This window comes from Meleagris gallopavo, chromosome 6 (genome assembly GCF_905368555.1).
Source record: "Meleagris gallopavo chromosome 6, MGAL_WU_HG_1.1, whole genome shotgun sequence".
In the NCBI taxonomy this organism is placed as follows: Eukaryota; Metazoa; Chordata; class Aves; order Galliformes; family Phasianidae; genus Meleagris; species Meleagris gallopavo.
In genome coordinates this window covers 51,013,699-51,039,685 of record NC_139409.1, presented here as the reverse complement: position 1 = coordinate 51,039,685, position 25,987 = coordinate 51,013,699, and the positions used below count along the sequence as shown (strand labels likewise).

General features: G+C 43.3%; 2 protein-coding genes across 6 annotated transcripts in view; one reads left to right on the top strand and one right to left on the bottom strand.

Annotated features, from left to right (window-relative positions):
* LANCL2 (LanC like glutathione S-transferase 2) overlaps positions 1–21,749 on the top strand; it is a 46,063-nt gene extending 24,314 nt beyond the window's left edge. Inside the window, exons 7-9 of the mRNA XM_085226723.1 lie at positions 1,877–2,053; positions 11,784–11,856; positions 13,127–21,749. Of these exons, the coding sequence (XP_085082849.1) occupies positions 1,877–2,053; positions 11,784–11,856; positions 13,127–13,242 (366 nt within the window). The 3' untranslated portion in view covers positions 13,243–21,749. The remainder of the gene's footprint in view (positions 1–1,876; positions 2,054–11,783; positions 11,857–13,126) is intronic.
* Positions 19,950–25,987, bottom strand: part of VOPP1 (VOPP1 WW domain binding protein) — a 61,725-nt gene continuing 55,687 nt past the window's right edge. For 3 of the 5 annotated variants that reach the window (XM_085226725.1, XM_085226727.1, XM_010713112.4), the window contains 3 exons: positions 24,067–24,144; positions 21,612–21,748; positions 19,950–20,395 (listed from right to left, as the gene is read on the bottom strand). In XM_085226725.1, coding sequence (XP_085082851.1) covers positions 20,214–20,395; positions 21,612–21,748; positions 24,067–24,144 — 397 coding nt within the window. In that variant the 3' untranslated portion in view covers positions 19,950–20,213. The remainder of the gene's footprint in view (positions 20,396–21,611; positions 21,749–24,066; positions 24,145–25,987) is intronic. The other 2 variants (XM_085226726.1, XM_085226728.1) reach the window with 2 other exon arrangements.

Genomic DNA, 25,987 nt, shown 5'->3' with positions numbered 1-25,987 from the left:
TAGGCACCTCAATATCTCAAAATTCTGTGTAAGAGTGTTTGTAAAGAAGTAATAAATAAAATTGTTTCTCGGGGTGTTAGTTGTTAATAGACTTGAGGCTTTCTTGAAAAAGAGCCAACGTAGTTAAGCAGTTTGATATCAGAATCCTGGTTCTGAGCTATTCTGACCTAAGTTATTTTAATCTTCATTCCAAGCATTTTAAGAATTATGTTGGTTTTTAAAAGTGTAGGTTCATGTGTTTTGCTAAAGAATGTCTTTCTGAATTACTCCATTATTTTATGACAGTACTTCAGAACTTAATGTCAGAACAAAGATGCCAGGCCCTTTCTAGGGCATAAATATAACTCCTGAGCTATCATGAGCCTGCTGCTTGCTCCTTTCCATCCTTAACTAGATTGGCTATCTTGCTTGTGTTGTGCACTTCTGATTTGCATGACATTTGAAAGTGTGCCATTTAATTAAATTTATGCAAATTGATTTCTGCATTTGACCTTGGCAGATTACTTGGTTGGCTTCTGGGTGAGCTGATAAAAAGCAGGTTTTGTTTATGGAATAATTACTTATGCTGGTACCTGTGAAATGTGAACTGTAAATCTCTTACAGCACTGCTGAACAGCAGCAGTTACATTAGCTTTTGCTTTGGACTGTAGTAGGAGTCTGGCTTATCACTGCAGACCTTTCCAAGACATGAGAGGAATAGGACTAAATTCTGTTTAGTTTCCTTTTGTCCTCTTTTTTTGTGACAAAGTGTATGATGCTTTTTCTCTTTTATCTGCTCTTTGAAAAATTAAGAAGAATTGGAGTATGTTGTGGTGGCTGTGCTTTCACATCAAGCACTGGGGCTTCTGACAATAGACAACAACATTAGTTCTGGAAAACAAATGCTGTTGCCAGACCTTCATTTGAAATGTTACTGCTGAGTAGCTGACAGACCTGATCAAAAAGGGAGATCTTCTTTATCAAGATTATGGGTTTACTAGAAACACTTAACATTGAAGATTCTTACCTTAGTAAATAGCATCTTTGCAGAGGATACCATCTGCAAAAAAAATCTACAGTAGTGCATAAATTGTTATTCTTTCTTTGTCTTGTTTATCTATTGTGTGACTCGGGCACAGGAGAACAGAGTGTTATGTAGATGGAAGTCTGTGTTGCTGTTCAGCTAAGCTACTTCATGTTTCTTTTTCTGCTCCCTTGATGGGCTCAAAATTTGCTTCAGTTTTGTTCAAAATGCACTTCAGTATATTTTGTAAATCTGATCCTTTGCCCAAAAGGGCTGTTGCCTCTGATTACTTCCAATGCAAATACTAATCAAGGTAATGGAGTGTTCCTACTTCTACTTTAGATAGAGAAGAGAACCCTGTTCTTTGCAAAGAGATACTTTTCTCTTGCATTTTTTGGCATGGAGTTGAAAGCAGGCAGTGAATAACCAGCAAGAATTACTCAGAAAGATGAAAACCCTTTAGGGCCAAATTTGATGGCCAGTATTGTTGAATTTCTTGGAGACAAGAATTATATTTCTCTATTTCAAATCAAATAATATAGTTATTTGGGATGGGGGGGGAGGGGGAAGGCAGTGTAAGAGGATTGTGTACCCTTCAAATTGATTACAGCCTGTGGAACCAAGGGCCATGAACTTGTGTTTTTTTTCTTTGGGATCCTCATTTCAGATACAAAAACTTTAAAACTTCCCTCTTCCATTCAGGGAAAAAAGAAGCAACTTAAAGGAAAGGCAAGTCTGTAATGGATGGAGTCTTAAAATTCAAAAATAAACTGTATATGAAAAACTCCACCCCTATAGCAAAGCATTTTCCAGGTCCATCATCCTTTTGTTTTTGTTAATACTGCTATTTATGTGTTTGTTTTTGTTCCACAGACTTTTAAAGAGGACAAGTACTTGAAGGATGCTATGGAGTGTAGTGATGTCATCTGGCAAAGAGGTTTATTGAGAAAAGGCTATGGGATCTGCCATGGTACTGCTGGCAATGGCTACTCCTTCTTGTCTCTCTATAACCTAACTCAGGACAAAAAGTACCTCTACCGAGCTTGCAAGGTGAGCTTTCTGCATCTCAGCAAAATTACTGTTCCTTTTCCTGCATTTCATTTCATGTAATCTTCCTTTCATTTCTATGTGGTAGAGTAAATAGAGTGATCAGACTAAGCTCTTGACTGCTACCTTTGAAGCTAACTCAGTGGGACAAGAGCACAGCATCACATATTCCTCTTAACTAATGCCTTGACTAGACAACTTCAACTCTGCTTATGTGGACACTTTTATGTCTTAATATGTAGACTGAAAAAAAAACCTAAGTTCACTTTGCTGTGGTGTAAATGTCTGAAAATTAGCTTGCCTGAACAATAAGAGATGAATGTTATGTGGTGCTGATTATTCCATTGAGAGATCTTCTGTCATCCTCAGCTCCTCAAGCAATGCTGTTTGTAGTCTTGTAATTATTTGTTTTCAGACTAGTGTCTGGGGCTTTCAGAGCTCTGAATTGCAGTTATTAAACTGCTCATTTAGATTTTTTCATTAATGCAAATTGTAGAGAAAGACATGCTCAGAATTTTCCTGCCAATCAAGGTTCTGCTATCAACTGCTATCAGCTCTGATTATGCTAGCAATTCTCAAAGAAGAAAGCTTTTTTTGCCCCTATTTCTTGATCTCAAAAGAGCTTTTTGTTTTGTTTTCTACTTAATTTACTGATACTGAATTTCATATTGCATATATAGCTATTTAATTGAGATTTGTTTAAAGGTAGTACAACGGGAGATTTGATGAATTGCATCTTGCACTCTTATAGATGAGCCACATTGAAAGCTACTGCTTTCATCTCTACTGTCAGCCTGTCCACCACCAGCAGAGCTTTAAAAAGTTGATATTTGTGTCATCTTATGTTTACCTATGTACCAGCCACAAGGTCACCTGTATGCGTCCTAGAAAATACAATAAACCCTAACACCGCCATGGTAAATATGTGACATTATTTGTAGACTAAACCACTGCTGAAGTGTGAGCTATGCTACTGAGCATGCATGGCTTTCAACACACCTGTCAGTGTCTCCCTGTCATCGTCCACTGCTGTATGTTTTCAGGGAGCTCTTGCAGTGCTGCCAATTTCTGTTGCTCTGCATTTCCTAACCAGGGGAGCCCTGTAGTTCTTCTGTACAAAGCTAGAGGAAAGTATGCATACTCATTTCAGAGCCAAAGAAGGAGGTTTGAATAAAAGAAAAAAAAAAAAAAACATTAAAAATTGTCAAAAAGAACAGAAATAGAAATACGAAGACAGTGGGAAATTCTTTTGAAATGCAACAGAAAATTAAATGCAGAATGAGTGAAAATCTGGGTAGAAAAAATATACTCTGTTCTCCCTTTCTCCCCCTCCCTCTTTTCATATGCTATATATGGTATTTTTATATATTGTGCCAGTTTTAACCTGGAAGAACCTCTGGACGTGCACACACCTGCAGCTTGGTGAATCAAGCACCAGGGAGACTGGGAAGGCACACTGTGTCACTGTGTGAGGTCTGTGCAGGAAGCCCAGGTCCCAGGCATCAACACGTTAACCTCCATCTGTAAGAAAAAGAAGTGGACAGAAATCTTTCCCGGGAGCTCTGCCCAGGCTAATCTGGGGAGATTAGCAAACTTCACATCCTAGCTGCAAAAAGATGTGCCTACTTTGAGTGCCTGTTTTGACAGGCTAAGGGAGCTGGGCTTGTTCAGCCTGGAGAAGAGAAGCTGCAGGGTGACCTCAGTGCAGCCTTCAGTAGCTAATGGGAGTCTGCAAACAGCTGGGGAGTCAACTCTTGGAAAGGGTAGATAACAGCAGGACAAGGGGAAATGGTTTGAAGTTGAAGGAGGGAAGATTGAGGTTGGATGTCAGGGGGAAGTTCTTTACTACGAATGTGGTGAGGTGCTGGAACAGGCTGCCTAGAGAGGTTGTGGACCTCTCTGAACACCCTCAGAACAACCTGATCTTCAAGGCCAGGTTGGATGGGGCCCTGGGCAGCCTGGTCTAGCATTAGATATGGAGGTTGGTGGCCCTGCATGCAGCGGGGCGGTTGGAGCTTGATGATCCTTGAGGTCCCTTCCTACCCAAGCCATTCTGTGATTCTGAGATTGCATACTTGAAATGCCTTTGAGAGTAGAGATGTGACAATGAACCAAGCCTATTTGCTTTGCTGTAGGTGCCCACTGCAGTCGAGCCTGGCAGTGTATTTGCAGACATTCTGCTATAGATGCTGGTCAGGCTCTATAAGGCTCTTCTCCCTGCATGAGAAATCTTGAAATGGGCATAGGAGTTTATTTGTCTTGGACATTCTTGAAATCTTGTTTTTGAGACAGAGCATGCAGGAAAGCAAACATGTAGCTGTGTTGGTACCTAAAAGCATGCAACTGAGAGGACTAGATAGCTCCCCTCCGAGGGGTATTTGTTCACACAAAAACATGAGACCTGGGGGAAGAAGTCCCTGTTTACCCATCAGAAGCTGATATACTGTTACAGATGAAGAGATTGAAAGGCAATTGCTCGCAGAGATATGAACCCCACTTTGATCTGCACAACTTCATTGTCAGAAGGGCTCCCAGGATGCTGTCTGCTTCTAGTTAGCCTGCCTGTGAGAAGAAAGGGCATCCTGGGCTTCAGAGAGCATCCAAGCCCCATGCCTGTGATTAAACTATCGTGTGCTGGATTTTTGGGTTTTTTGGGGGGCTGCAGTGGTTCGGGGGCAAAAATATTCCAGGCAGCAAGCTGTTTGATCTCATCACCACAGCATACTGTCATGACTGGTGTACTGCTGAGCGAGAGCCAGGGAACACTGTCAAGTTTAGGAAGCAGTGGGGGAAAATCTCAGATTTGTCCCAGAGGTTTGTGGGAGGGTTTCTCTAGGAAGACAATGCATCTGAAAGGCCAGGCAGAGTGCCTCTGTACTGATGCATGCAGCATGGGAAATAAGCAGGAGGAGCTGAAAACCGTGGTGCACTTAAAAAACTAAGATTTTACTGCTATTGCAGTAATATGGTAGGATGATTCACATAATTGGAATACCACTTTTGAAGGCTGTAAGTTTTTTAGAAGGTATAGACAAGGTAGGGGTTGGGGAGTTGATGTATATGTTAGAAAGTGGATAGACTGTTAGGAGCTCCCTCTGAAAACACGAACAGGTTGAGAGCCTGTGGGTTAAGACCTAGGGGTGAGAGCAGTAAGGGACAACTAATAATTTACTACAGGCTGTCTGATCAGGAGGAGCTTGTTGATGCGGCCTCCTTGCTCCAACTGCAAGAAGTGTTGCGTTCACAGGCTCTCATCTCAGTGGGAGATTTCAACCACCCAGTTATCTACTGGGAAAGGAGCACAGCAAGCTGCAGGTGATCCAGTAGACTCCTGGAGTCCATCGACATCAACTTTATGATTCAGGTATTGGACAAAGCAACCAGAAGCGAAGTATTACTGGACCTGGACACACCAAGGCAAAAGAGATCATTAAAGAGGTTAAGATTGGAGACAGCCTGGGCTGCAGTCGTGATCTTGAGGAATGTGAGTCTGTCAAAGAGTGGGGTCGGGACCCTGAACTTTGGCAGAGCAATCTTCGGGCTGTTTAAGGAATTGTTGGACAGGATTTTCTAGGAAGGTGTCCTTAGAGACAAAGGACTGGAGCAAAGCTGGCTTGTTTTTAAGGGTGCCTTTCAGAGCTTTTCAGAGCAAAAGAGCCCTCTATCTCTTAGAATAAAAAAGCAGGCAGAGGAGGCTGAAAACCAGCATGGCTTGGCAAGGAGCAGCTGGTCAAACCTGGGTAGAATACAGGGATGCTATCCAGACATGCAGAGATGAGACTAGGAAGGCCAAGGCACAGATGGAACTGGACTTGGTGAGGGATGTTAAAAAAAACAAGTAGGGGTTCTTTAGGTGCCTTAGTCAGAAGAGACAGGCCAAAGAGATTGTACCTCCTCTGGTAAATGGGAAGGGAGAACTTGCTACAGCGGATATGGAGAAGTATGAAGTACTCAATGAGTTCTTCACCTCAGTCTTCGCTGGCAGCCAGGATTCTTGTATATCTCACATTCCTGAAGCTTGCATCCCTGAACCTCTAGATGGGAACTGGAATAGCAAACTCCTCCTCCACTGTGAGAGCAGAGCAAATCCTCATGAGACTGCATGCGTGCAAGTCTATGGGGCTATCTGACATGCATCTCATGGACCTAAAGGAGCTGGCTGATGCATGCCAGGCCTCTCTCCATCATATTTAAAAAGTCTTGGCTGTCAGGCTAAGTCCCCAGTGACTGGAAAAAGGGAAACATCCCTCCCATTTTTAAGAAAGGGAGGAAGGAGGATGCAGGGAACTACAGGCTGATGAGCCTCATCTCTGTGCCTGAGAAGATACTCCTGGAAGACATGTTAAGATCTCATTGCGATCACGGAGACGTGGTGAGACAACTCGCATGACTGGAATGTTGTCATGGAGGGCTATGTGTTTTTTAGGAAAGATCGGCTGGTGAGGCGGGGTGGTGGAGTTGCTATTTATGTGAGAGAGCAGCTAGAATGTATTGAACTTCACTTGGGGGAGAGTGATGTAGCAGTGGAGAGCTTATGGGTGAGAATCAAGGGACAGGCTAGTAAGGGTGACACTGTTGTGGGTGTGTACTACAGGCCTCCTGATGAGGATGAGGAGGTTGATGAGGCTTTCCATAACCAACTGGATGTAGCGTCACGTTCCCAGGCACTGGTGCTTATGGGGGACTTCAATTATCCAGATATTTGCTGGACGACCAACATGGCCAGGCACGCACGGTCCAGACGGTTCTTGCAGTGCGTTGAAGACAATTTTCTGATGCAGGTGGTGGAGGAACCGACACGGGGAGGGGTGTTACTGGACCTTATGCTCACCAACAGGGATGGACTTGTTAAGGAAGTAAAGGTTGGGGGCAGCTTGGGTTGTAGTGATCATGAGATGGTGGAGTTCAAGATCCTGAGTGGAAGAAGCAAAGCAGTAAGTAGGATTGCTACCCTGGACTTTAGGAGAGCCAACTTCGATCTCTTCCGGGACCTACTTGGAGCTATCCAGTGGGCTCAGGTGTTAGAAGGTAAGGGGGCCTCTGAGAACTGATCAGCATTTAAACAGCTGCTCTTCCAAGCTCAGGATCAGTGCGTCCCTGTGAGCAAGAAATCGGGAAAAGGTGGCAGGAAACCTTTGTGGATGAGCAAGGAGCTCATGCGCAAGCTCAAAGGAAAGAAGAAGGTCCGTGAAATGTGGAAAAAGGGTCTGACCACTTGGGAAGAATATAGGAATGTAGTCAGGGCCTGCAGGGATGCAATGAGGAAGGCTAAAGCCCATCTGGAATTGAATCTAGCTAAAGTGATAAAGGATAATAAAAAAGGCTTCTTCAAGTATGTTAACAGCAAAAGGAAAGCTAGAGAGAATGTGGGCCCCTTACTAAGTGAGGGGGGGGTTCTGGTAACGGGGGATGCTGAGAAGGCAGAGATACTGAATGCCTTCTTTACTTCCGTCTTCAGTGAAAAGGCTCTCCCGCAGGAATCCCACACCCTGGAGGTTAGTGAGAGGGTCTGGGGAATGGGAGACTTCCCTTTAGTCAGGACAGAGGATGTGCATGAGCGCCTAGGCAGTACTAAGGTCCACAAGTCCATGGGACCTGATGGGGTGCATCCACGTGTGCTGAGGGAGCTGGCGGAGGTCATTGCCGAACCGCTCTCCATCATTTTTGAGAGGTCTTGGACAACAGGGGAGGTCCCTGAAGACTGGAGGATAGCCAATGTCACTCCGGTCTTCAAAAAGGGCAGGAAGGAAGATCCGGGTAATTATAGGCCTGTCAGCCTCACCTCTGTCCCTGGAAAGGTGATGGAACAGCTTGTGCTGGATACCATCTCCAGACAACTGGGAGAAAAGGAGGTTATCAGGAGTAGTCAGCATGGGTTCACCAAGGGGAGGTCGTGCTCGGCCAACCTGGTGGCCTTCTATGATGCTGTCACATGCTGGGTGGATGGGGGAAGAGCGGTAGATGTAGTCTACCTTGATTTTTAGAAAGGCATTTGATACTGTCTCCCACGACATCCTTATAACAAAGCTGAGGAAGTGTGGGATAGATGAGAGGACAGTGAGGTGGGTTGAGAACTGGCTGACTGGCAGAGTGCAGAGGGTCGTCGTTGGTGGTGCAGAGTCTGACTGGAGACCTGTAACCAGTGGTGTCCCCCAGGGGTCTGTGCTGGGTCCTTGTTCAACATCTTCATCAATGACCTTGATGAGGGGATAGTGGCCACCCTCAGCAAGTTTGCTGATGATACGAAGTTGGGAGGATTGGCTGACACGCCTGAAGGCTGTGCTGCCATTCAGCGAGACCTGGACAGGCTGGAGAGCTGGGCAGTAAGAAACTGGATGAGGTTCAACAAAAGCAAGTGTGAGGTTCAACAAAAGCAAGTGTAGAGTCTTACACCTAGGGAGGAATAATTGCATGTACCAATACAGGCTGGGGGATGAGCTGCTGGAGAGGAGCTCTGCAGAGAGGGACCTGGGTGTCCTGGTGGACGACAGGTTGGCCATGAGCCAGCAGTGTGCCCTCATGGCCAAAAAGGCCAATGGCATTCTGGGGTGCATTAAGAAGAGCGTGGCCAGCAGGTTGAGGGAGGTGATCCTCCCCTTCTACTCTGCCCTGTAAGGCCTCATCTGGAGTACTGTGTCCAGTTCTGGGCTCCCCAGTACAAAAAAGACAGGGATCTCTTGGAAAGAGTCCAGCGGAGGGCCACAAAGATGGTGAAGGGCCTGGAGCACCTCCCCTATGAAGAAAGGCTGAGTGAACTGGGTCTGTTTAGCCTTGAGAAAGGGGACCTGATCCAGGTTTATAAATATCTGAGGTGTGGCGGCCATAGTGGTGAAGCCAGTCTCTTTTCAGTGGTACGTGGAGACAGGACGAGGGGAAACGGACATCAGCTGCAGCATAGGAAGTTTTGCACGAATGTGCGTAAGAACTTCTTTAGGTGAGGTGATGGAGCACTGGAACAGGCTGCCCGGGGGGTTGTGGAGTCTCCTTCTCTGGAGATATTCAGGTCTCTCCTGGACGCCTACCTGTGCGACCTGGTGTAGGGAACCTGCTTTGGCAGGGGGGTTGGTCTCGATGATCTCTAGAGGTCCTTCCAACCCCTACAGTTCTGTGATTCTGTAAGACACATAGAGACAAGTGGGTGATCTGAGACAGCCGGCATGGCTTCCCCAAGGGAATGTCATGCCTGAGCAATCTGGTGGCCACCTACGATGGAGTGACTGCCTTGGTGGACAAACGGAAGGCAAATGATGTCATCTACCTGGATTCTGGCAAGGCCTTTGGCATTGTTCCCCACCACATCCTTATCTCTAGATTGGAGAGAAATGGATTTGAAAGGTGGGCTATTTGGTGAGTACAAAATTGGTTGAAAGGTTGCAGCCAGAGGACTGTGGTCAATGGTTCTATGTCCAGGCCAAGGCTGGTGATGAGCATTGTCCTCCAGGGGTCTGTTGTGAGACCAGTACTCTTTAACACCTTTAGTAATGACATAGATGATAGGATCGAGTATGCCCTCAGCAACTTTGCAGATGATACCAAGCTGAGTGGTGCAGTGCATATGGCAGACGGAAGGGATGCCATACAGAGGGATCTGGATAAACTTGGAAGATGGGCCTGTGTGAACCTAATAAGGTTCACCAAAGCAAAGTGCAAGGTTTTGCACTTGGGTCAGGGTAATCCCAGATACATATATAGACTGGGAGAATAAATCCTTGAGAGTACCCCGTCAAGAAGGACTTAAGGGTCCTGGTAGATGAAAAACTTAACAGCAGTGCCCATGTGGCCTGGAAAGCCAACTGTATCCTGGTCTGCAGGATGAGAGATTGTCGCTCTCTGCTGTGCCCTCATGAGAACCCGTCTGAGTATTGCATCCAGATCTGGAGTCCCCAGCACTGGAAAGATGTCAAGTTTTTGGAAGATGGTCTCTTTTCAAGAGGCCACGAAGATCAGAGGGATAGAGCACTCTCCTATGAAGACAGGCTAAAAGAGCTGGGCTTGTTCAGTCTGGAGAAGAGAGGGCTGCAGGGAGACCTCGTTACAGATCTCTGATATTTTTGATCTAGTGATTGGCAGCCTTGCCTGTGGCAGGAAGGTTGGAACTTGATGATCCTTGAGATTTCTTCCAACCCAAGCCATTGTTTGATTCTATGATGCTTTGTTTTGTTGGGGTTCTGGATTTTTGTTTTGTTTGTTTAGATTCAGGACAGAACTTCAAGAATGGCTCTTTCTTGATGACAATTTTTTTCAGTTTGTGTGTTAAGTAATGGCAGATGTCTTCCTGCTAGAAGAGATTTATTTTTCCTTAGTTTAACAGAGACATCAATGTGGCTTACAGGATCTGTGAGTTGTACCAAAGCTAGGAGTTTCTAAACAGATTGTGCCTAGGAGTGCATTTTCTTTATTTCTTTTGAAGTTCCTAGACTGGAAATAATAGTAAGGACTTATACACAGTAAGATATGGATATTGCAAGAATTGATTGCAATTTAGAAATATACCATAAATATGTTCTGTACCCCACATAGAAAAGAAGATTGCACAGAGAATTAAACTGTAGTTTGAATATCTATACCTGTGACAGGCCCAAAACTCGTTAATCATTTCTTACTAACAGCATGGACCACAATGTTTATTGCTGGATTTCCTCGAGACATTTTCACATGCACACACACACTTGTACCAACTGAAGGAATCCATCCTCTAATAAGTACTTAAAGAGAACAGTGTGGGTGGGAGTGTGATGCTGGGAAGGAGTGAAATACCACACTTTAATCTTCCTGTTTAACAATTTGATGGGTCTGGGAGCCCGTTCACATGCCACGTAGCTCCAGCTCTAGAACCTGAGTGCTCTCTAGTGAGTAGGACAGGCTGCTTGCTACAAGCAGAAGTCACAGGAGGAAGCAAGGGAAATTCTCTCGCTTCTTTGCTTTGCAGAAATCTTGTGCTCTTATCACTGTATTTTGGCTAAGCAGTGGTTTGCTTCCAAGTTCAGAAATGTCAGGGGAACACATGTGTGCTCTGGGCAGCCATAGGCATTTAAAAGGAGAATTGGATTGTTGCTGTTAAATTGATCCAGATGTGGTTTTTAAGTAGTGTATAGCTAGTGTAGCTACTCCAGCAATCAGACACAAGGAAGACACTGTTAACTTGTTTTTAAAAGGTATTCCATTTTCTGCAACAAAATATTGATGACCATAATTGACTGTATTTATAATGTTTTTTTCCTAAACTTGGGGAAAGAAAATAAATAAAGCTAAGTAATGGCAGTTGGAGATTTAATATTCTAAGTCAGTGTATGGAAGCGGAAGAAAACAAAAATGCAGTTAACAACTTTTTTAAGTCCTTAGCAACTGGATGAGTTACGCACTGAGACAGATAAGAACTGATGTTATATTAGAAAATTTCTGTCTTAAAAACTGTTCGTATCTGTTCTTGCAGTATTTCTTCATCGGTGTGTTGCACAGTTGATTTAAAAACCGGGAGTTAAGTACAGCCCACCTAATTATGTTGTTGCAAAGTTGAAACTCCCGCTGTGGAAATATGTATCCTAAAGAATAATTGCATCCTTGTCACGAATGAAGTGGGATTAATTAATCTTGGACAGTAATTCCTGTATTGTGTCTCTGCTTACACTATTTTACATTCAGTACCTGTTAAAATGTCTTGCCATGCAGATCTTCAAATTTGCATTTAACAATCTTAAATTTAAAATTAATTAATATATTTTATGTTTCCCAGTTTGCTGAATGGTGTTTGGAGTATGGTGCACATGGATGCCGTATTCCTGACCGCCCTTATTCTCTTTTTGAAGGTAAAGTGATTGTATTGCAAATAGTATTGTATTATACAGGATAGAAGGGCTACCTTGCAGTTTTGGGACATGCTTGGGGGTTCGGAAATATCTTTCTAGAGCTTTATGTGTTTTCTTTATTTGTAACTTTTTTTCTACACTGTATCTCATCATTAAGTTTTAAAACACAATAGCAAGGAATCACAGATAAAGTAGGATATAAACAGTGCTGCTATTCTGAGAGCAGTGAGCCTAATGTGCCACCTATCACAAGTAAGTGAAATTACAGCACGTGAAGCAAGTTCATTTTACAAGTAAACCAACCCAAGGCATAAACACAAGAGAGCAGTAGTTGTATGCATCTCTTACAAATACAGTTACTGTGCTGATGTTTATGGGGAAAAAAATACAGGCATTCTTATCCCTGGGAGATCCCTTGTAGGCATTTGTGGAAGGAAGAAGCAGACAGGTGGTATGTAGTAGGAGAGCTTTGAAACTTGATGTGGAGTAATGCCAACAGTAGGATGATTTCTGCTTCAGTGTTGATGCACATTTTATTTCATTTTTTTAATGTGATTTTTTTTTTAAAAGACCTCCATATGTCATATTTGAGGAAAAAATAATACTAGTTTTTTTGTTTCTTAAAATTATCCGTGAAGTTGTCCATTTCAGCACATATGTGTATACATGAACACTTCCGTGGGAAGGTGCACACGGTTCTTACGGAATCGTTCTACTCATTTCTATCAAATGCCTGTATCTAAGAAAAAATCCCGTGTTTGTGTGTGCTCAGTTGCTGATACAGTAATTTTGCTTGATCATAACAGTGAGATTGTATCTGTGTGCTGTTCTTCTATAGCAACAGTGGCCCTATAGTTTTCTCCCTATTAGTTTTATGAGATGATGGCAGTATTAGTGCTTCTGGCTGCCCCCTTTGTGAATAAAGAATGAAGGAGTATGTCACAGGAGTAATAAAATTGCACCTTTGCTTTTTGACCCATGAAGTGACCAATGAGAGTTGCCCAAAATGTGAGAGGTGGTTCAAACTAGGATTTGCTTTTTCTTAATTGAAGTAGCATTGAGATTGTGCTGCTAAAAAGACAGGAGCAGAGATAAGCCTGTTTTTGCCTTTGAGCAAAACTTAGTTTCCTAAGCAAATACAGATAAACTCGCCTTTCTAGAAGCTGTACGTTTACCCAAAAAAGACTTAGCAAGGTGCTAGATTGCCTTTGTTGTCAACAGTGATATTTTAATGTCCAAGATGCAAAAAATCTGTCTCCTTACTTTTTAGGTATGGCTGGAGCAATTCATTTCCTCTCAGATATTTCAGTACCAGAGACTTCCCGGTTTCCAGCGTTTGAACTTGGACCTCAGAGGAGAGAAGACAAAATGGAACATGACAGCTAAACGGTTCTTTGGAAAGTAAACACATGCCAAAAGAGATGAGACTGTTTAGTGCCTCTGATACAGAACCAACCTTACCCTAAGCTGATTGATGGATAAACCGTTTCTCACTTCTCCTGTCCCAAGGGACATGAAGTCCTTAGAGCATGAATTGAGAGAAGCTACATTTAAGTTCTGTTAAAGTGACACCTTCACATGCAGAATGAGAGAAGTCAGCTTTTGAACTTTGTCTCTTTCATTGTATTCGTCTTCTTCAGGTCTTTGACATGACCTGCATGTTTATTGGTGTTGTCTGTTGATTCAAGTCTTTTGTTGTTAGCAAAGAGCTGTTCTCTATGTGAAGCTCCGTCCTGTACCTTCATGCATGACCTGTAACAACAGTGTTGCTTTCTGCAGTGTGGTTAGCCTGAGAGCTCCACTTTATGCCAGAGAGTTCACTGTAAGAGAGTACTCAGCTTCACGAGTGAGCTGACAACTTCAAAAAGAGATGGAAAACATGGTTTTTTTTGTTGCTTTCTACATTCTTCTCCTCCACAGTCCCTAGAAGCTGAGGTGATGGAGATCAGCCTTGCTTGATGAAGTGGTATGAAGCCTCAGTTTTCTGGAATGCATCAGGTTGGATCTGGCCTGTGGCCTGACTTTTTTTTTTGCTGCTGTTTTAGGAGCCTTTTTTTTTTTTTTTTTGAGAGAGAGAGAGAGAGAGAGAGAGAGAGAGAGAGGCTACCTGCACCTGGTTTGTGTGCTAGGGGGAGATGCTCATTCCCACCTCTGCATGTTAGGAGCTTGCCAAATTGCAGGCAGAGTCACCTGAACTAACCTCCTCCTGCTTCCAACAAGAGAGAAGGGACAGTGTAACTATGCTTCTCCAGTGTGGTTCATGGATTTGTAATAAATCTCTCTTCAGCAGTACATAGCGTACATGTAAGGGTGAAGTCAGCACTGTATACCAGTCATGCTGGTAAGTCAGGATGACTATTATTACTGAATCAGAAGGTGGATTGTTCCAGGCCCTTCCCTCTATTTCCTGACCCCATTGCACTTATCCCATGCTATATGACAGGAGCGATAAATACCAGCTGCTTGTGGAGGCTGCAGAAGATCAGTAAGCAATATGTGCACCATTGCTAAAAGCTGTAATTGAAGTTTATTTTGTCTTAAAATCAAGACAGAAAAAGCCTTTTCGTTTTAGTTTTTGACTGGGTTGTTAGTGCTTTGCTTCCCCCTGCTGTGCAGTGGAGCTGTGAAATATTGAGTCTCAGCTGTCAGATTGTTAGTGAGTTCTGCCTCCATGTGCTCATAAAGGGCTCTTTGTTTGGGAGAAGTGAAACATACTCTTAAGTACGTACATTTACAACACATTCATGTTTTCCAGATAAACAAGTATGCATACTATTTGAGAAGGGCAAGAGTGGCATTCTCTCACTTGCTCAAGTTCTGTTGTCATCCTCACCTTCCTTACAGGCCTTGCTGTGTTCTGTCATCTCAGATGCTTATTTTAATTGGTACTTTACATCAGGTGAAAGTGTGGCAGATGGCTGAGACTCTGGCCTTTCAGGTGCCCATTGGGATATCTGCAACCATGGGCACCTGCTGAATCCTCGTGTTTGTGGTCCGGCTTGGAAGTGCATGTCTGTACCTGCATAAAACAGGTAGCAGGTGACTGGTTGACCTGTCTGTTGCCAAATCCGTTGGGGTGCTAATGTTTTCTGGATTCAGTTCTTCTAGGCATAGCAGCAGTGCTAGTGCTAAGAGAGCTTGATGTCTGCTGATTTGTCAGTTAAGATTGGGAGCAGTGAGAGAGACTTTTACACTCCTTTAAGAGTAGATCTGCGGGGGGCACTGGGCCCAGATGCATCTGTGCAGCCAGGCAAGAGGGAAGATTCTGAAAGGCAGCAGGGAGGAGGGTACTGCATGGCAAACAGCTGTGGTGAAGTGACCCTGATCAAAGAGGCGGAAAGCAGTGGGATCAGTGAGGAACAGGGAGCTGATCACAGGAGGCAATGTGCAGAATGTACCAGCTCAAGTGAAATGCTTTGCTGCAGCGTGCATGCTGAAGCCTAACTCTGTATTTTTTCTGTCACTGTGTGGTTTACTGCCTGTAATCCAGGGAGGAAACTAGCTCATAGTGAAGCCTGACAGAAAGCCTAACAAAAGAAGACCTGGAGGTAAAAAAAAACACTAGAAAAACACCACCTGATCCTCTGTTTCACATCCATTCCCACCCCTTCTTTCTCCTTCATCTCCTCTACAGCTGTAAAGTGCACGAGGTGGGTTAACTGGGTGGGATGCATTCCTCTGCCAGGTCTGCAGGAGCTCCTGCACATGCAGCACAGAAGCCACCCACCTTCCTGGCGGATCCAGGCCTGTCTTTCATGACCAACAAGCTGGGGGCGACAGGGAAAGGCTTTCATTCATTTGTTGGGAGCCTCTTGGCTGCTGTGCTTGGATGGTACCTGTGGAATATGATGATGTTGGCTGGCTGGAATTCAGGGAGAATTAAAATTACTGGCTGGTTTGAAAAATGCAGGTGCACACACATGAACTGCTAAACAGTGAGTAGAGATCAGAGGTGCATGATTGCCACAGTCAGTAGAGTGAGCATGTCCTCTGCGTGCTCCTGCACTGCAGCTCTGCTGTGGGGTGAGGCCCAGCACCAGGTTCTCTGCAGAATTATCTTGGAATTGAGCAAGACTGGGAATGTCATATATCACAGAAGGAGGTCTGTGAATGCCTTTGCTTTGTCTTCCTCACATGGCTCTCAATGTAGCTCTCCTTTCTGTTTGTTACACCTTGTGTTACCAAGTGTATTGTGGGAAGGGGTGGAAAAAATGCATTTTAACAAGACACCATTTTCAGAAATCTCATCAAACTAAAATGAGGAAAATGGCTAAATATTCCCTGTTTTGCTTTGTCCACGTGTAGTAGTCCATCTGTTGCAAAAAGCCGTATGTTAAAAATGGAGATGTTCTTCGGGCAGAAAAAGAGGAAAAAAATGCGGATGTGTTGTTCTTTGGCTTTATTAGTAAAGATCAAGTTATGTGGTGGTAATTTGTGTGCAGTTCTTTTGTGTGTTGTATGATTTCCTTCCCTTCCAGAGGGGTCACTGTGAGCTGTTCTCTGCTCAGATTGCTGAGCTACTTCCAATTTCAGAGTGCTGCAGGATGAAACAATGGCCAAAGTATGGGCAGATCTCTTCTTAACCTTCACTTTTTTTCTTTACTCAGCTTTACTGAGCTTTCCCCTTTGGTCAGGTGCTGTTGGACAGTTTGCAGCTCAAATGTATTTAGGACTGGGTGGTTTTTAAGAACAAATATATGATGTCTTGATGACATCAGTTTTCCAGCTTTAAGAAAGCTTGACATTTTCCCTTAGCAAGGACTTAATAGAATTAAACTAGGTATTCTGCAAGCAAGAGGCAATATTTTTATTTTCACAAAGCCAATTCACAGCCCTCTGCTACTGAGAGCAACTGCTGCTGCTTCCTCCCCCTCCTTATTTAATAGGCTCTAGGTACAAACCTGACGATAATCTAAAAACATTTTCCTTCATCTTATGGCAGCTGTTGCCAGGTAAATGTGGTGGGACTTCCTAATGCAGTGAGTCATGGGCACCAAAGTGCTGTTTTAGGCAGGAAGAATTGAGGTGTGTGAGGGCAGAAGAGGAGGGCTGCCTGCTGCAGCACAGGCTATGGCTGAGCAGCACTGCCTGCGTCCTGTGCTGGCGAGGCGCTCAGCAAAGCAGTCAGTTTCCCCTGGTGGCATTGCATTGGCGTTTTCCTACTTGTTTCATGTTGATTTACAGGGGAAGGAGTTCTGTCCGCACCCAGTAGAGCAGCTGCAGTTCATCAGGAGCATCAGTGACCTGTGTTCAACCACTGGTGCTTCTCCACAAATGTAAATCCAGTGGTGGCCATTGGGTGAGCTACAGCTGGGCAGTGAGAGCTAAACAGAAAGACACACCTGTCCTTGCGCCTTCTCTCACTGTGTGAAATCAAAATAATGCACAGGTGCAGCCAAAAGCTGCTGTTATTTCCTCTGCAGAGACATCTCTTGCAGTGCAGTACCCCACAGCACTATTATTCAGCACTTGCTTCATAGAAATTGCCTGATGCTGCATCTCCAGCTGTTCACTTTCACAGCAGTGTAAACTATCAGAGGGCTTAAGAGAAAAGAAGAAAAGAGACACTCCGTCCCCAGCACAAAGAAGCCTGTCGCTGCATTATCTTTTCTGAAGTGCTAATGAAGCACAGGAGCAGCTGCAATGCAGGGGCTGGGGGAGCCCCAGACAGAAACAGAAGTTTGGTCCCATCCTTGTCAACCTAGCTCCCACTTGCAGTGCAGCTGATTTAGCAGCTTGCTAATTACTGGAACACATGCAAGCAGCCACATCATGTCCGATGTGGAATTTGCCCCTGTTATCAGCAGTGGGGCTCACAGTCATGGCAGAGAAATGGCAGGGGAGGAGAGGAGAAAAACATGATTTTTGTGGGTTTCTTTATACCACTTGCTTGCACTGGTGCGCATCAGAAAAGTAACTTTGATGGAAGCAGTGCTCAAAGGATGCCTTGATGCATCTTTCCTAATAGCCCCTAAGTAAAAAGAAGTACTTAGCACTGCTCACCAGATCTATAAAACATATGTAACATTTCAGTTTGGAAATAAGTCCCTGTGATGCTCTTTCCTCAAGCTTTTATTATCATCTAATCATAAGAGAGATGTGTCAGGAAAATGAATACCATATTAATATTCATTCCAGGTTCTAAGAATTTTTTTCTTCAACTTCCAGAAATTTCATTATTCCAAAGAGATGTAAAAATGTCCCCTATCTTTTTTCACTGGTTCTGCTCCACTAACTTGTTTAATATTTTAAAGAGATTACTTATAATTTCTTCATTTATCATTGGTGCTGTTAGAAAAATAAATTCAAAACTATTTAAACAGGAAGAAGTTAAAATTTCTTCTCTATTTTCATAGAATTACAGAATGTTTTAGGTTGAACGCATCCGTATAGTTCCAACCCCCTGCTCTGGGCAGGGTTGCCAACTGCTAAATCCAACTTGGCCTTCAACGCCTCAAGGGATGGGACATGCACAGTTCCCCTGGGCAGCCTATTCCAGCAGCTCACCACCCTGTTACTGAACAATTTCCCCTAACATCTAACATAAATCTCTCCTCTTTCAGTTTAAAAAGTTCTCTCTGGTCTTATCACTGTCTACTACTGTGAGAAGTTTATTTATTTCCCCTCCTGTTTATAAGCTTTTAAATATTGAAAGGCTGCAGTGACGTCTCCCTGCAGGCTTCTCCAGGTTTTTTCCTCCTCTACTCCCCTTTTCCTTTTAAGTTCAGCAACATATGTTTCTTTCCCATTTCAAATATATTTTTTCTCATACGAGTGTTTTGGCTCGATTTTTAACCAAAATAGTTAAAGGAAACAGGTTACCAGTTTCATTATGAAGAACTGTTTGGAACACTTCTTCCAAGATATGTATCCTATTGCATGTGTAAAACCTTGATCCCTATACAGCTGTTAGCTGATTTTTCTCAGTAAAAATCCTTTGATCCTGCTCTTTTTCTATTAAGTAATAATGCTACCTGGAAGTTTAGTTTCAGACATGCAGAATGTAATTAAGAAACTTTACATAATCTCTATGAAAAAAAAAAAGATTAGCATTTCACATATTTTCCTTTTAAGAATATATTTTTTAAACAGACAATAGCAGGATTCCAAAAAAGTGTCTTTCTACATTTTAAAGACTTGTGAATTTCAGCAGGAAATTAAGCTGGATTCTGAGTAACACTAGCAAGCTGCCAATGTGTAGGATGTGTGTCTGGAACTGCCTGGGCATACTGTAATGAAAAAGATGGGAATAAAGGAAAGGTTCATCTAGAATCTGTGGGATTTCAACTTTTATGCTTTTTCTTCCATAGAGAGCATTTCACGGATGTGCCACCCAGAGGTGACAGCTCTACTTTGTTACTCTTTGTGGCAGCAGCAAGACCATAATCAAAAGTATTATTTATCAGTGACAAAATTACCATCGATTTCAAAGGGAGCAAACTTGGAAATGTGCTCCCATTCCCTCTTAGTGTAACTGTTCTCTAATTTAATGAAGAAAATTCTATGTATTTCAATATTTCTAACCGTATAGTCTAGAGGCACAAGCCCAAGTAATTCTGAGATTACAGCACTTGCCTCTCACCACTGATATTTAGGTCATCAGCTGTTTCATTCAATCTCACCGCTGGCAAAACAGGTGTAGCCAGGATGTAGCTCACATAGGCAGAGTCCAGGCTCTGGCCAAGAAACACTCAGCTCATGGTCCTTCACTTTCATATGCACCATTTAAAGCACTGAATCCCCATTCTCAGGGCACTTGGCAAAGTTTCTTCCATCACCCAGTGAACATCGGTGTCCCAGCCACTCAGCGACTTCTATCACAGAGCCTCTATGGTGTGCATCAGAACTGAGCTTTACAAGAAAACCGTAAGCAAGAAAAGATAGTGGTTACCCTATTTCTAGCAAAAGACTGTCCTACCTTTTCTATAGTTACCCTCTTTCTCTGTAATTTTCCCTAAGTGAAGGCTTCTCCTCCATTTTAGGAGAATGCACATCAATCTGGGGTTGCACAAGGAACTGTTACCAGTCGTCTGCCACAAAGTAATTATAACTACAGGTCAAACAAACAATAAATAAAGAGAAAGACATACAGGTTTTAAATATAGATTTCCATTAAAAGCATTACAAAGACAACTTCTTTCATTTTAAAGACAAAGAAAAAATTCACTTCTACTGCAAAAAAAGAAAAAAAAAAATCACCCCTTTGCAAGGAAATTTAATGAGAAAAGGTGCAAGGTAGGAAGGGAGAGAGGACATGGAAAGCTAGCAAATGTTCAAAGGGGCAGATGCCCACCATCCTGGTTGTTTTGCAATGGCACCTTCTTCTCCCAGAGTCAGGTCAGAGAGCCACAGAGTCCTCATGTGGAGGATTTCACCACCTGCTCATATGGAGGAGGTGGTGTGTTGCAGTAGGAAGGTGGAGGAGGGTAAACTGGGTTTCCTTGTGGGGAATTGGGCTGGACATGGAAAGCCATCGCCATGGGATTCATCACAGGTCCGCCTGGGTCTGTGTAGTATGGCACTCCAGGTTGCTGAGACCCTGAAATAACAGGAGAGAAAAGGCATCAACAACAGCAGCAGCAGGTAGAAGTCACATTCTTCCAGGACTGGAGAAAGTGTGCCTGTGCTCTGCACGCTCAGAGACGTCTTCTCCAAATGTTCATAGTAGTAAGGACAGGAAGCTAAATTCCTCCCATCCCAATGCAGGAATACCTTCATTTATGAGATTTCACCAAAACATTTCAGTTTTGCATGCTGTAGAAATAACTTAGTGAAACAAAGGGCACTACTGTCCCAACCAAATACCAGTTGAAACAGAGCCCTGCTGTGTTCTCCAGATAGAAAAACTATTGCAATACAGAAAGGAGAGGCTTGAGATCCCAGACAGACTGCAGCTCCTGAGTGTGGTGGAAAGTCTTCTCAGACAAAAAGGACATCATGGAGTGTTCTGTAGCATACTGTATTTTTCTGTACATCAGAATACATCTCAACAAGAATGTTTCCCTTTAAGGAAGAATATGGCCACAGAGTAAGCTATACTGAATGAGCTCTGTGTCTCGGTCTTCACTGTTGGCCAGGATTCCAGTATTTCTCACATCCCTGAGCCCTGCATCCCTAAACCTCTGGGTGGGGACCAGGGTGGTAGATCTCCCCCCAGTGTAAGGGCAGAGCAAGTCTGAGACCGCCTGATGAGACTGAATGTGTACAAGTCTATGGGGCTGGATGGTGCGCATCCCAGGGTTCTGAAGGAGCCGGCTGAGGAGGTTGCCAAGCTGCTCTCCATCATATTTGGAAAGTCATGGCTGTCAGGTCCCGGATGGCTGGAGGAAAGCTCACGTCACTGCCATTGACAAGAAATGGAGCAAGGAGGACCGCAGGAACTACAGGGCAGTGAGTCTCACCTCTGTGGTAAGATCATGGAACAGATCCTCCTGGATGATACGGATCACAATGAGGAATGGGTGCGTGGTCCAAGACAGCCAGCATGGCTCCACCAGGGGAAGGTCACACTTGACCAATCTGGTGGCCTCCTGTGATGGAGTGATGGCATCAGTGGACAAGAGGGAGGTGACAGATGTCATTTATCTGGACTTGAGCAAGGCCTTTGACATGGTCCCCCACCACATCCTTATCTCCAAATTGGAGGGATGTGGATTTGATGGGTGGAGCACTCGATGGATAAGGAGTTAGTGACTGATTTTTCAATACCTTGGCAAATGTAAGAAATTAGTGAAATTTGTTTAATGTTTTCTGACCTGATGCAGTGTTGACTGGTTGTCTGGTGTAAGACACATTAAAAGTAGGTTCTTCTACAAGTGGAGGAGGGTACATCCGTCTTCTGATAAAGAAACCAGCTCCACAACAGAACAAAACTCCCATCATCAAAAGGAACCTAGGCAAAGAGAAGGAGGAGGTCAAAACCCATCTGCATTCAGGGAGCTCTCAAACTGAGACTGTTCAACAACAGAGTACCATCTATCAGCCAACAATCATTGACTTTTATCAGGGTTTCTTAAATCACAGAATGATGGAATCATTTAGGTTGGACGGGTTGTTTATGTCATTTGAGACAGCTATAACTTGAGTTACTTACGGACGTACTGTGGACATTTCTTGTGATTTGTATTATTGTTCAATATTTCCTGGCATATAAAACACAAATCCAAAACTGAAGTGCCCTTGAACTTTTGGAAAGTTCAGATTCTTATCTGACTTATGCCACTGGATTGTGAAACTGAAATGCTAGGCCCATACAGCTGCATACCCTAGACCCAACTCTTAGAGCATCATCTAGGTTAGTCAGTAGGTTTCAGGGGGACTGGTTGTACAAAGAGGAATGCTAATTCTGCTCATAAAAAAAAGACTCTTAGGTGTTAAGTGTGCCACTGAAACAGGCTGCCCAGAGATGTGGAGGAAGCCCCGTCCCTGGAGACATTCAAGGCCAGGCTGGAAGAGGCTCTGAGCAGCCTGATCTAGCTGTAGATGTCCCTGTTCACTGCAGGGGAGCTGGATTAGATTACCGTATAGAATCCCTTCCAACTCTAAGGATTCTATGATTCTATGCTCTTAAGTGAGTAAAACTGTAATTTTGACTCCCATGGAAAATATGGCAGCTGACATTTAAGCTCAAGCAGAAGCATTCAACAGTGAAAATGACAGAAACAAAATCATCATATTTTGCACTTCTTAGCCAAGATATATATTTTTAAGGAAAAGGCCATCAATTTGCTTCTGTTCTTGTCAGCTTCTTTTCCAACCTGACTAAACCCTCCTGATGATTGCCCTGCTCAGATGCCCTGGCATATGCAGCAAGAGTGCATCAGCAGATCTTCTTAGAAGTACTTTTGAACAGCGACTTTTTCTGAATCTGAGTACTTATCAGACATTGTAGTGACCGATACAAGCTTCAGTAAACCTACTTTTTTTTTTTTTTTTTGACTTTAATGGCTACATCATTTCCTTTCTTTTCAAGGCCATAGCCTCCCTCGCTTCAAGGCCACAGGATATGATAACTGTGCACTTTTGGAAGGGTTGGAGGCAAGAAAAGGATTGTATTATTCCTTTTTTCTCCTTAAGTTGGCCAGAGGCATGCCTACACACCATGCTTATCTCCTCCAGAGCACTCCCAGGTGGCTGAGAGGAACCACAGCGCTGAACAACACTAAGACACATTTTATGACAGGATCAAGTTTTGTTCTTCTTTCTGCAGTGGACACAAGAGCAGAATGAGGTCCTATTTCCCTAAGCCAAAATTAATACATTTATTTTTGGCAGTGTTCTGAACAGGAAAGCAGATTCACAATTTTACTCTACGGATACAGAAGCAGAACTCCTCAGTTATATCCATAAGGACTGTACTCTGAAATCCCACAGCCAGCTTTGGGAGATCTCTATATTATATCAGGCTCCTGTTTTTCAGTGGTTACTCATTTCAATTTTTAAGGATTATTTTTAAGCAGTCTTCAAATTCTTCATAAAAGAATGTCTAAAATCAGGTTTTCTAGGAGAGCTTTTGCTTCCTCTCTACTGTAACGGGAAGGTTTTATTCAAGTGCTTTAAAAAGTTCCTCTCTAAAAGAATTTACCTTATTTTTTTGTTATGCATATAAAAGTTATTAGTTTAAGGTTTATCCAGATTACTGAGCTGCTGGTTTTGCAAACTCAAACTTTTCTGCCTTCTCCCTTGTCATCTCCAAGGGCATTCTCAGTATAACTAAAGCCTCAATACAGAGAACTGTCATGACATGTTCAAGACACGAAGCACGGAGACTGTCTTAAGCCCTGTATGAATGTACAACTCTCCTCATGCAATCTTCTTAAAAAAATTTTAAATTTAGTGCTCAACAAAAATGGACAAATGCTGTAGTAGCTGGGATAGGTGTAAGGATAAATGTGAGACCACTGGCTGTATAGACCAACAGGATGCAGAAATGCAAACAGCCAACCTGAAACAAGTATCCTCCTTTTCCAGTGTTTTCTCACTACTCATCAGAAAAATATTTCTTTTTTACTGTTTAATGTATTACAAAATCATGATATAACTGATTATAACTGAAAATTTTCATTTATTTCATTTATGCGTACACATTACTGCATACTTGTATCTATTTTACTTTAAATCACAGGGCTAGTGATACCGATTCTGATCGTACAAGCAAGACAAGAACAGGACACTGGAAACATTACAATCTGGAATTTAGTTGCGGCCTACCAAAAATACCATAGTCGCTGGATAGAGAGGGCTCTTACACAGCATCTCGAACCACAGCAGTCCTCGTAGGAGCGACATCTGCACAGGAATAGAGAGAGAAGGTGGTTGTTGTTCACTGTAGAATAAACAGCAGAGTAGGGAAGGGAAATATAAACTCAAACAACATTTTCAGCAAATTCAGTTGTTTTAAATTGACACTACAGAGCCTAAACACGCACAGGAGTCTACAACACAGATGCTGCTAGCCCAGCCCCAGAGGCTTTATTTACAACCCTGCCCTGAGCCTGGGAGGCAAAATCTGCAGCTTCTGCCTGCTGGCACAGAGCACAGCTGTGCTCTTCCTAAGGACAGGCACCACTGTCTATTTAGGGCTTGAAGGAGCCAGCATCTAGCCCCAGCCCGATCTACTCTGACGCACACGAACTGCACCCTGACAATGTGACAATGTCCCTGGAGCTGCTCCTGGTCTAGGAAGTTGTAGGAACAAGAAAGAATCAGATTCAGCTATCACTTTGCACTTAAACCTGTACCATGGTCCTCACATCTTCTGTCAACCTGCGTCAGATCTCCGAGCTACCACTAGGAACAAGGTCAAACTGAACTGAGTAGAAGCAAACTATGTTTGGCCAATTGGATGAAGGTTGTGATTCACACGTACAGAACTATGGCCACAATTCAGAAGCTTCATACTTATTGAAACTACCTATGTTGTTGAAACTACCTTTGCACACACTTCTTTTAAAGCCAACTCAAAAGAGCTGAATTTAGCATTTAATTACATGTCACAGGACAAACAACAAGAAGTGCTATAGACATCAAGCATGAACCATTTGGGGTTTTATTCACTGCAAAAGTCAAGAGTTGCAAGGTCAAAACTGCCAGATCCCTCATTCTCCACAGAGTGGCAGCTTCCCAGCACAGGAAACACCAAGTGCAGAAAGACTTCAAGTGCACCATTACAGACAATTGTAAAGGCCATTGTTACTTTCCAGAAGTTGCAGCAAACAGCAATTGTCAGCAGCCCCCTTATTTCAGTAGGCTTTCCTACAATGCTGCATTTCATGGGAAATGGAACAGCTTTAAAAACATTGTAGCACCAATCTTACAGCAAGCACATGGTACAGCTTCTTACCAAAGCCAGCACATGGGTTAATTGCAACTTCTGAACAATTTCTACAGAAAGTGCCATACCTACAACAAGGAAAAATGCTACATGTGCAGCACTATAAAGGACAGAGGTAATGCAGAAACCATGTGACAGTCTTAGGTGAAAACATTCAGATTTAGCAAATCACACACCAAAAGGAAAGAAGTGGGTATGCATAATCAATGGATATACAAATGGTATGGTATATCCAGGAGCTTGGCTAATGTAATTGTTATATTGGAGTAAGGAAAGGAAGTCACTCACCCTATCCTGGGCTCACAAGATGGACTCCAGCAGAGCAGATCTCCAGAGAGATCCTTCCCCACTGGCAGTCAGCTCTTAAATGGCTCTAGGAGAGGTGCAGCCAGACTCCACCCCTTCCTGCAGCACAGGTGAACTGCCTTCACCTGTGCTCCCGTGGCTGACTCATTGCTCACCTCAGGTGATCAATCAGAGGTTCAGTCCATGATTCAGCAGCCCCATACAGGGTACCACAACTAGATCTATCTTTTTAACAGCGTTTACTTCTGTATGTTTTGTATGTTAATTAAGCATCTGGCTTCAGATAAGTCGCTCAACTAGATAATTGTGCTCCCATACTTGCAAGCAAAGCTAACAAAAAAAAAAAAAAGAAATCAACTGGCTAATTGTATAGATAATTACATGTTTACATGCTCATTTAATGTGCCTCCACTCACAGTATTCATCAAGTCAACCAGACTTCAGTCTGCAATGGGGGCAGGGGAAGATGTACTATGAACACACAATCACCAT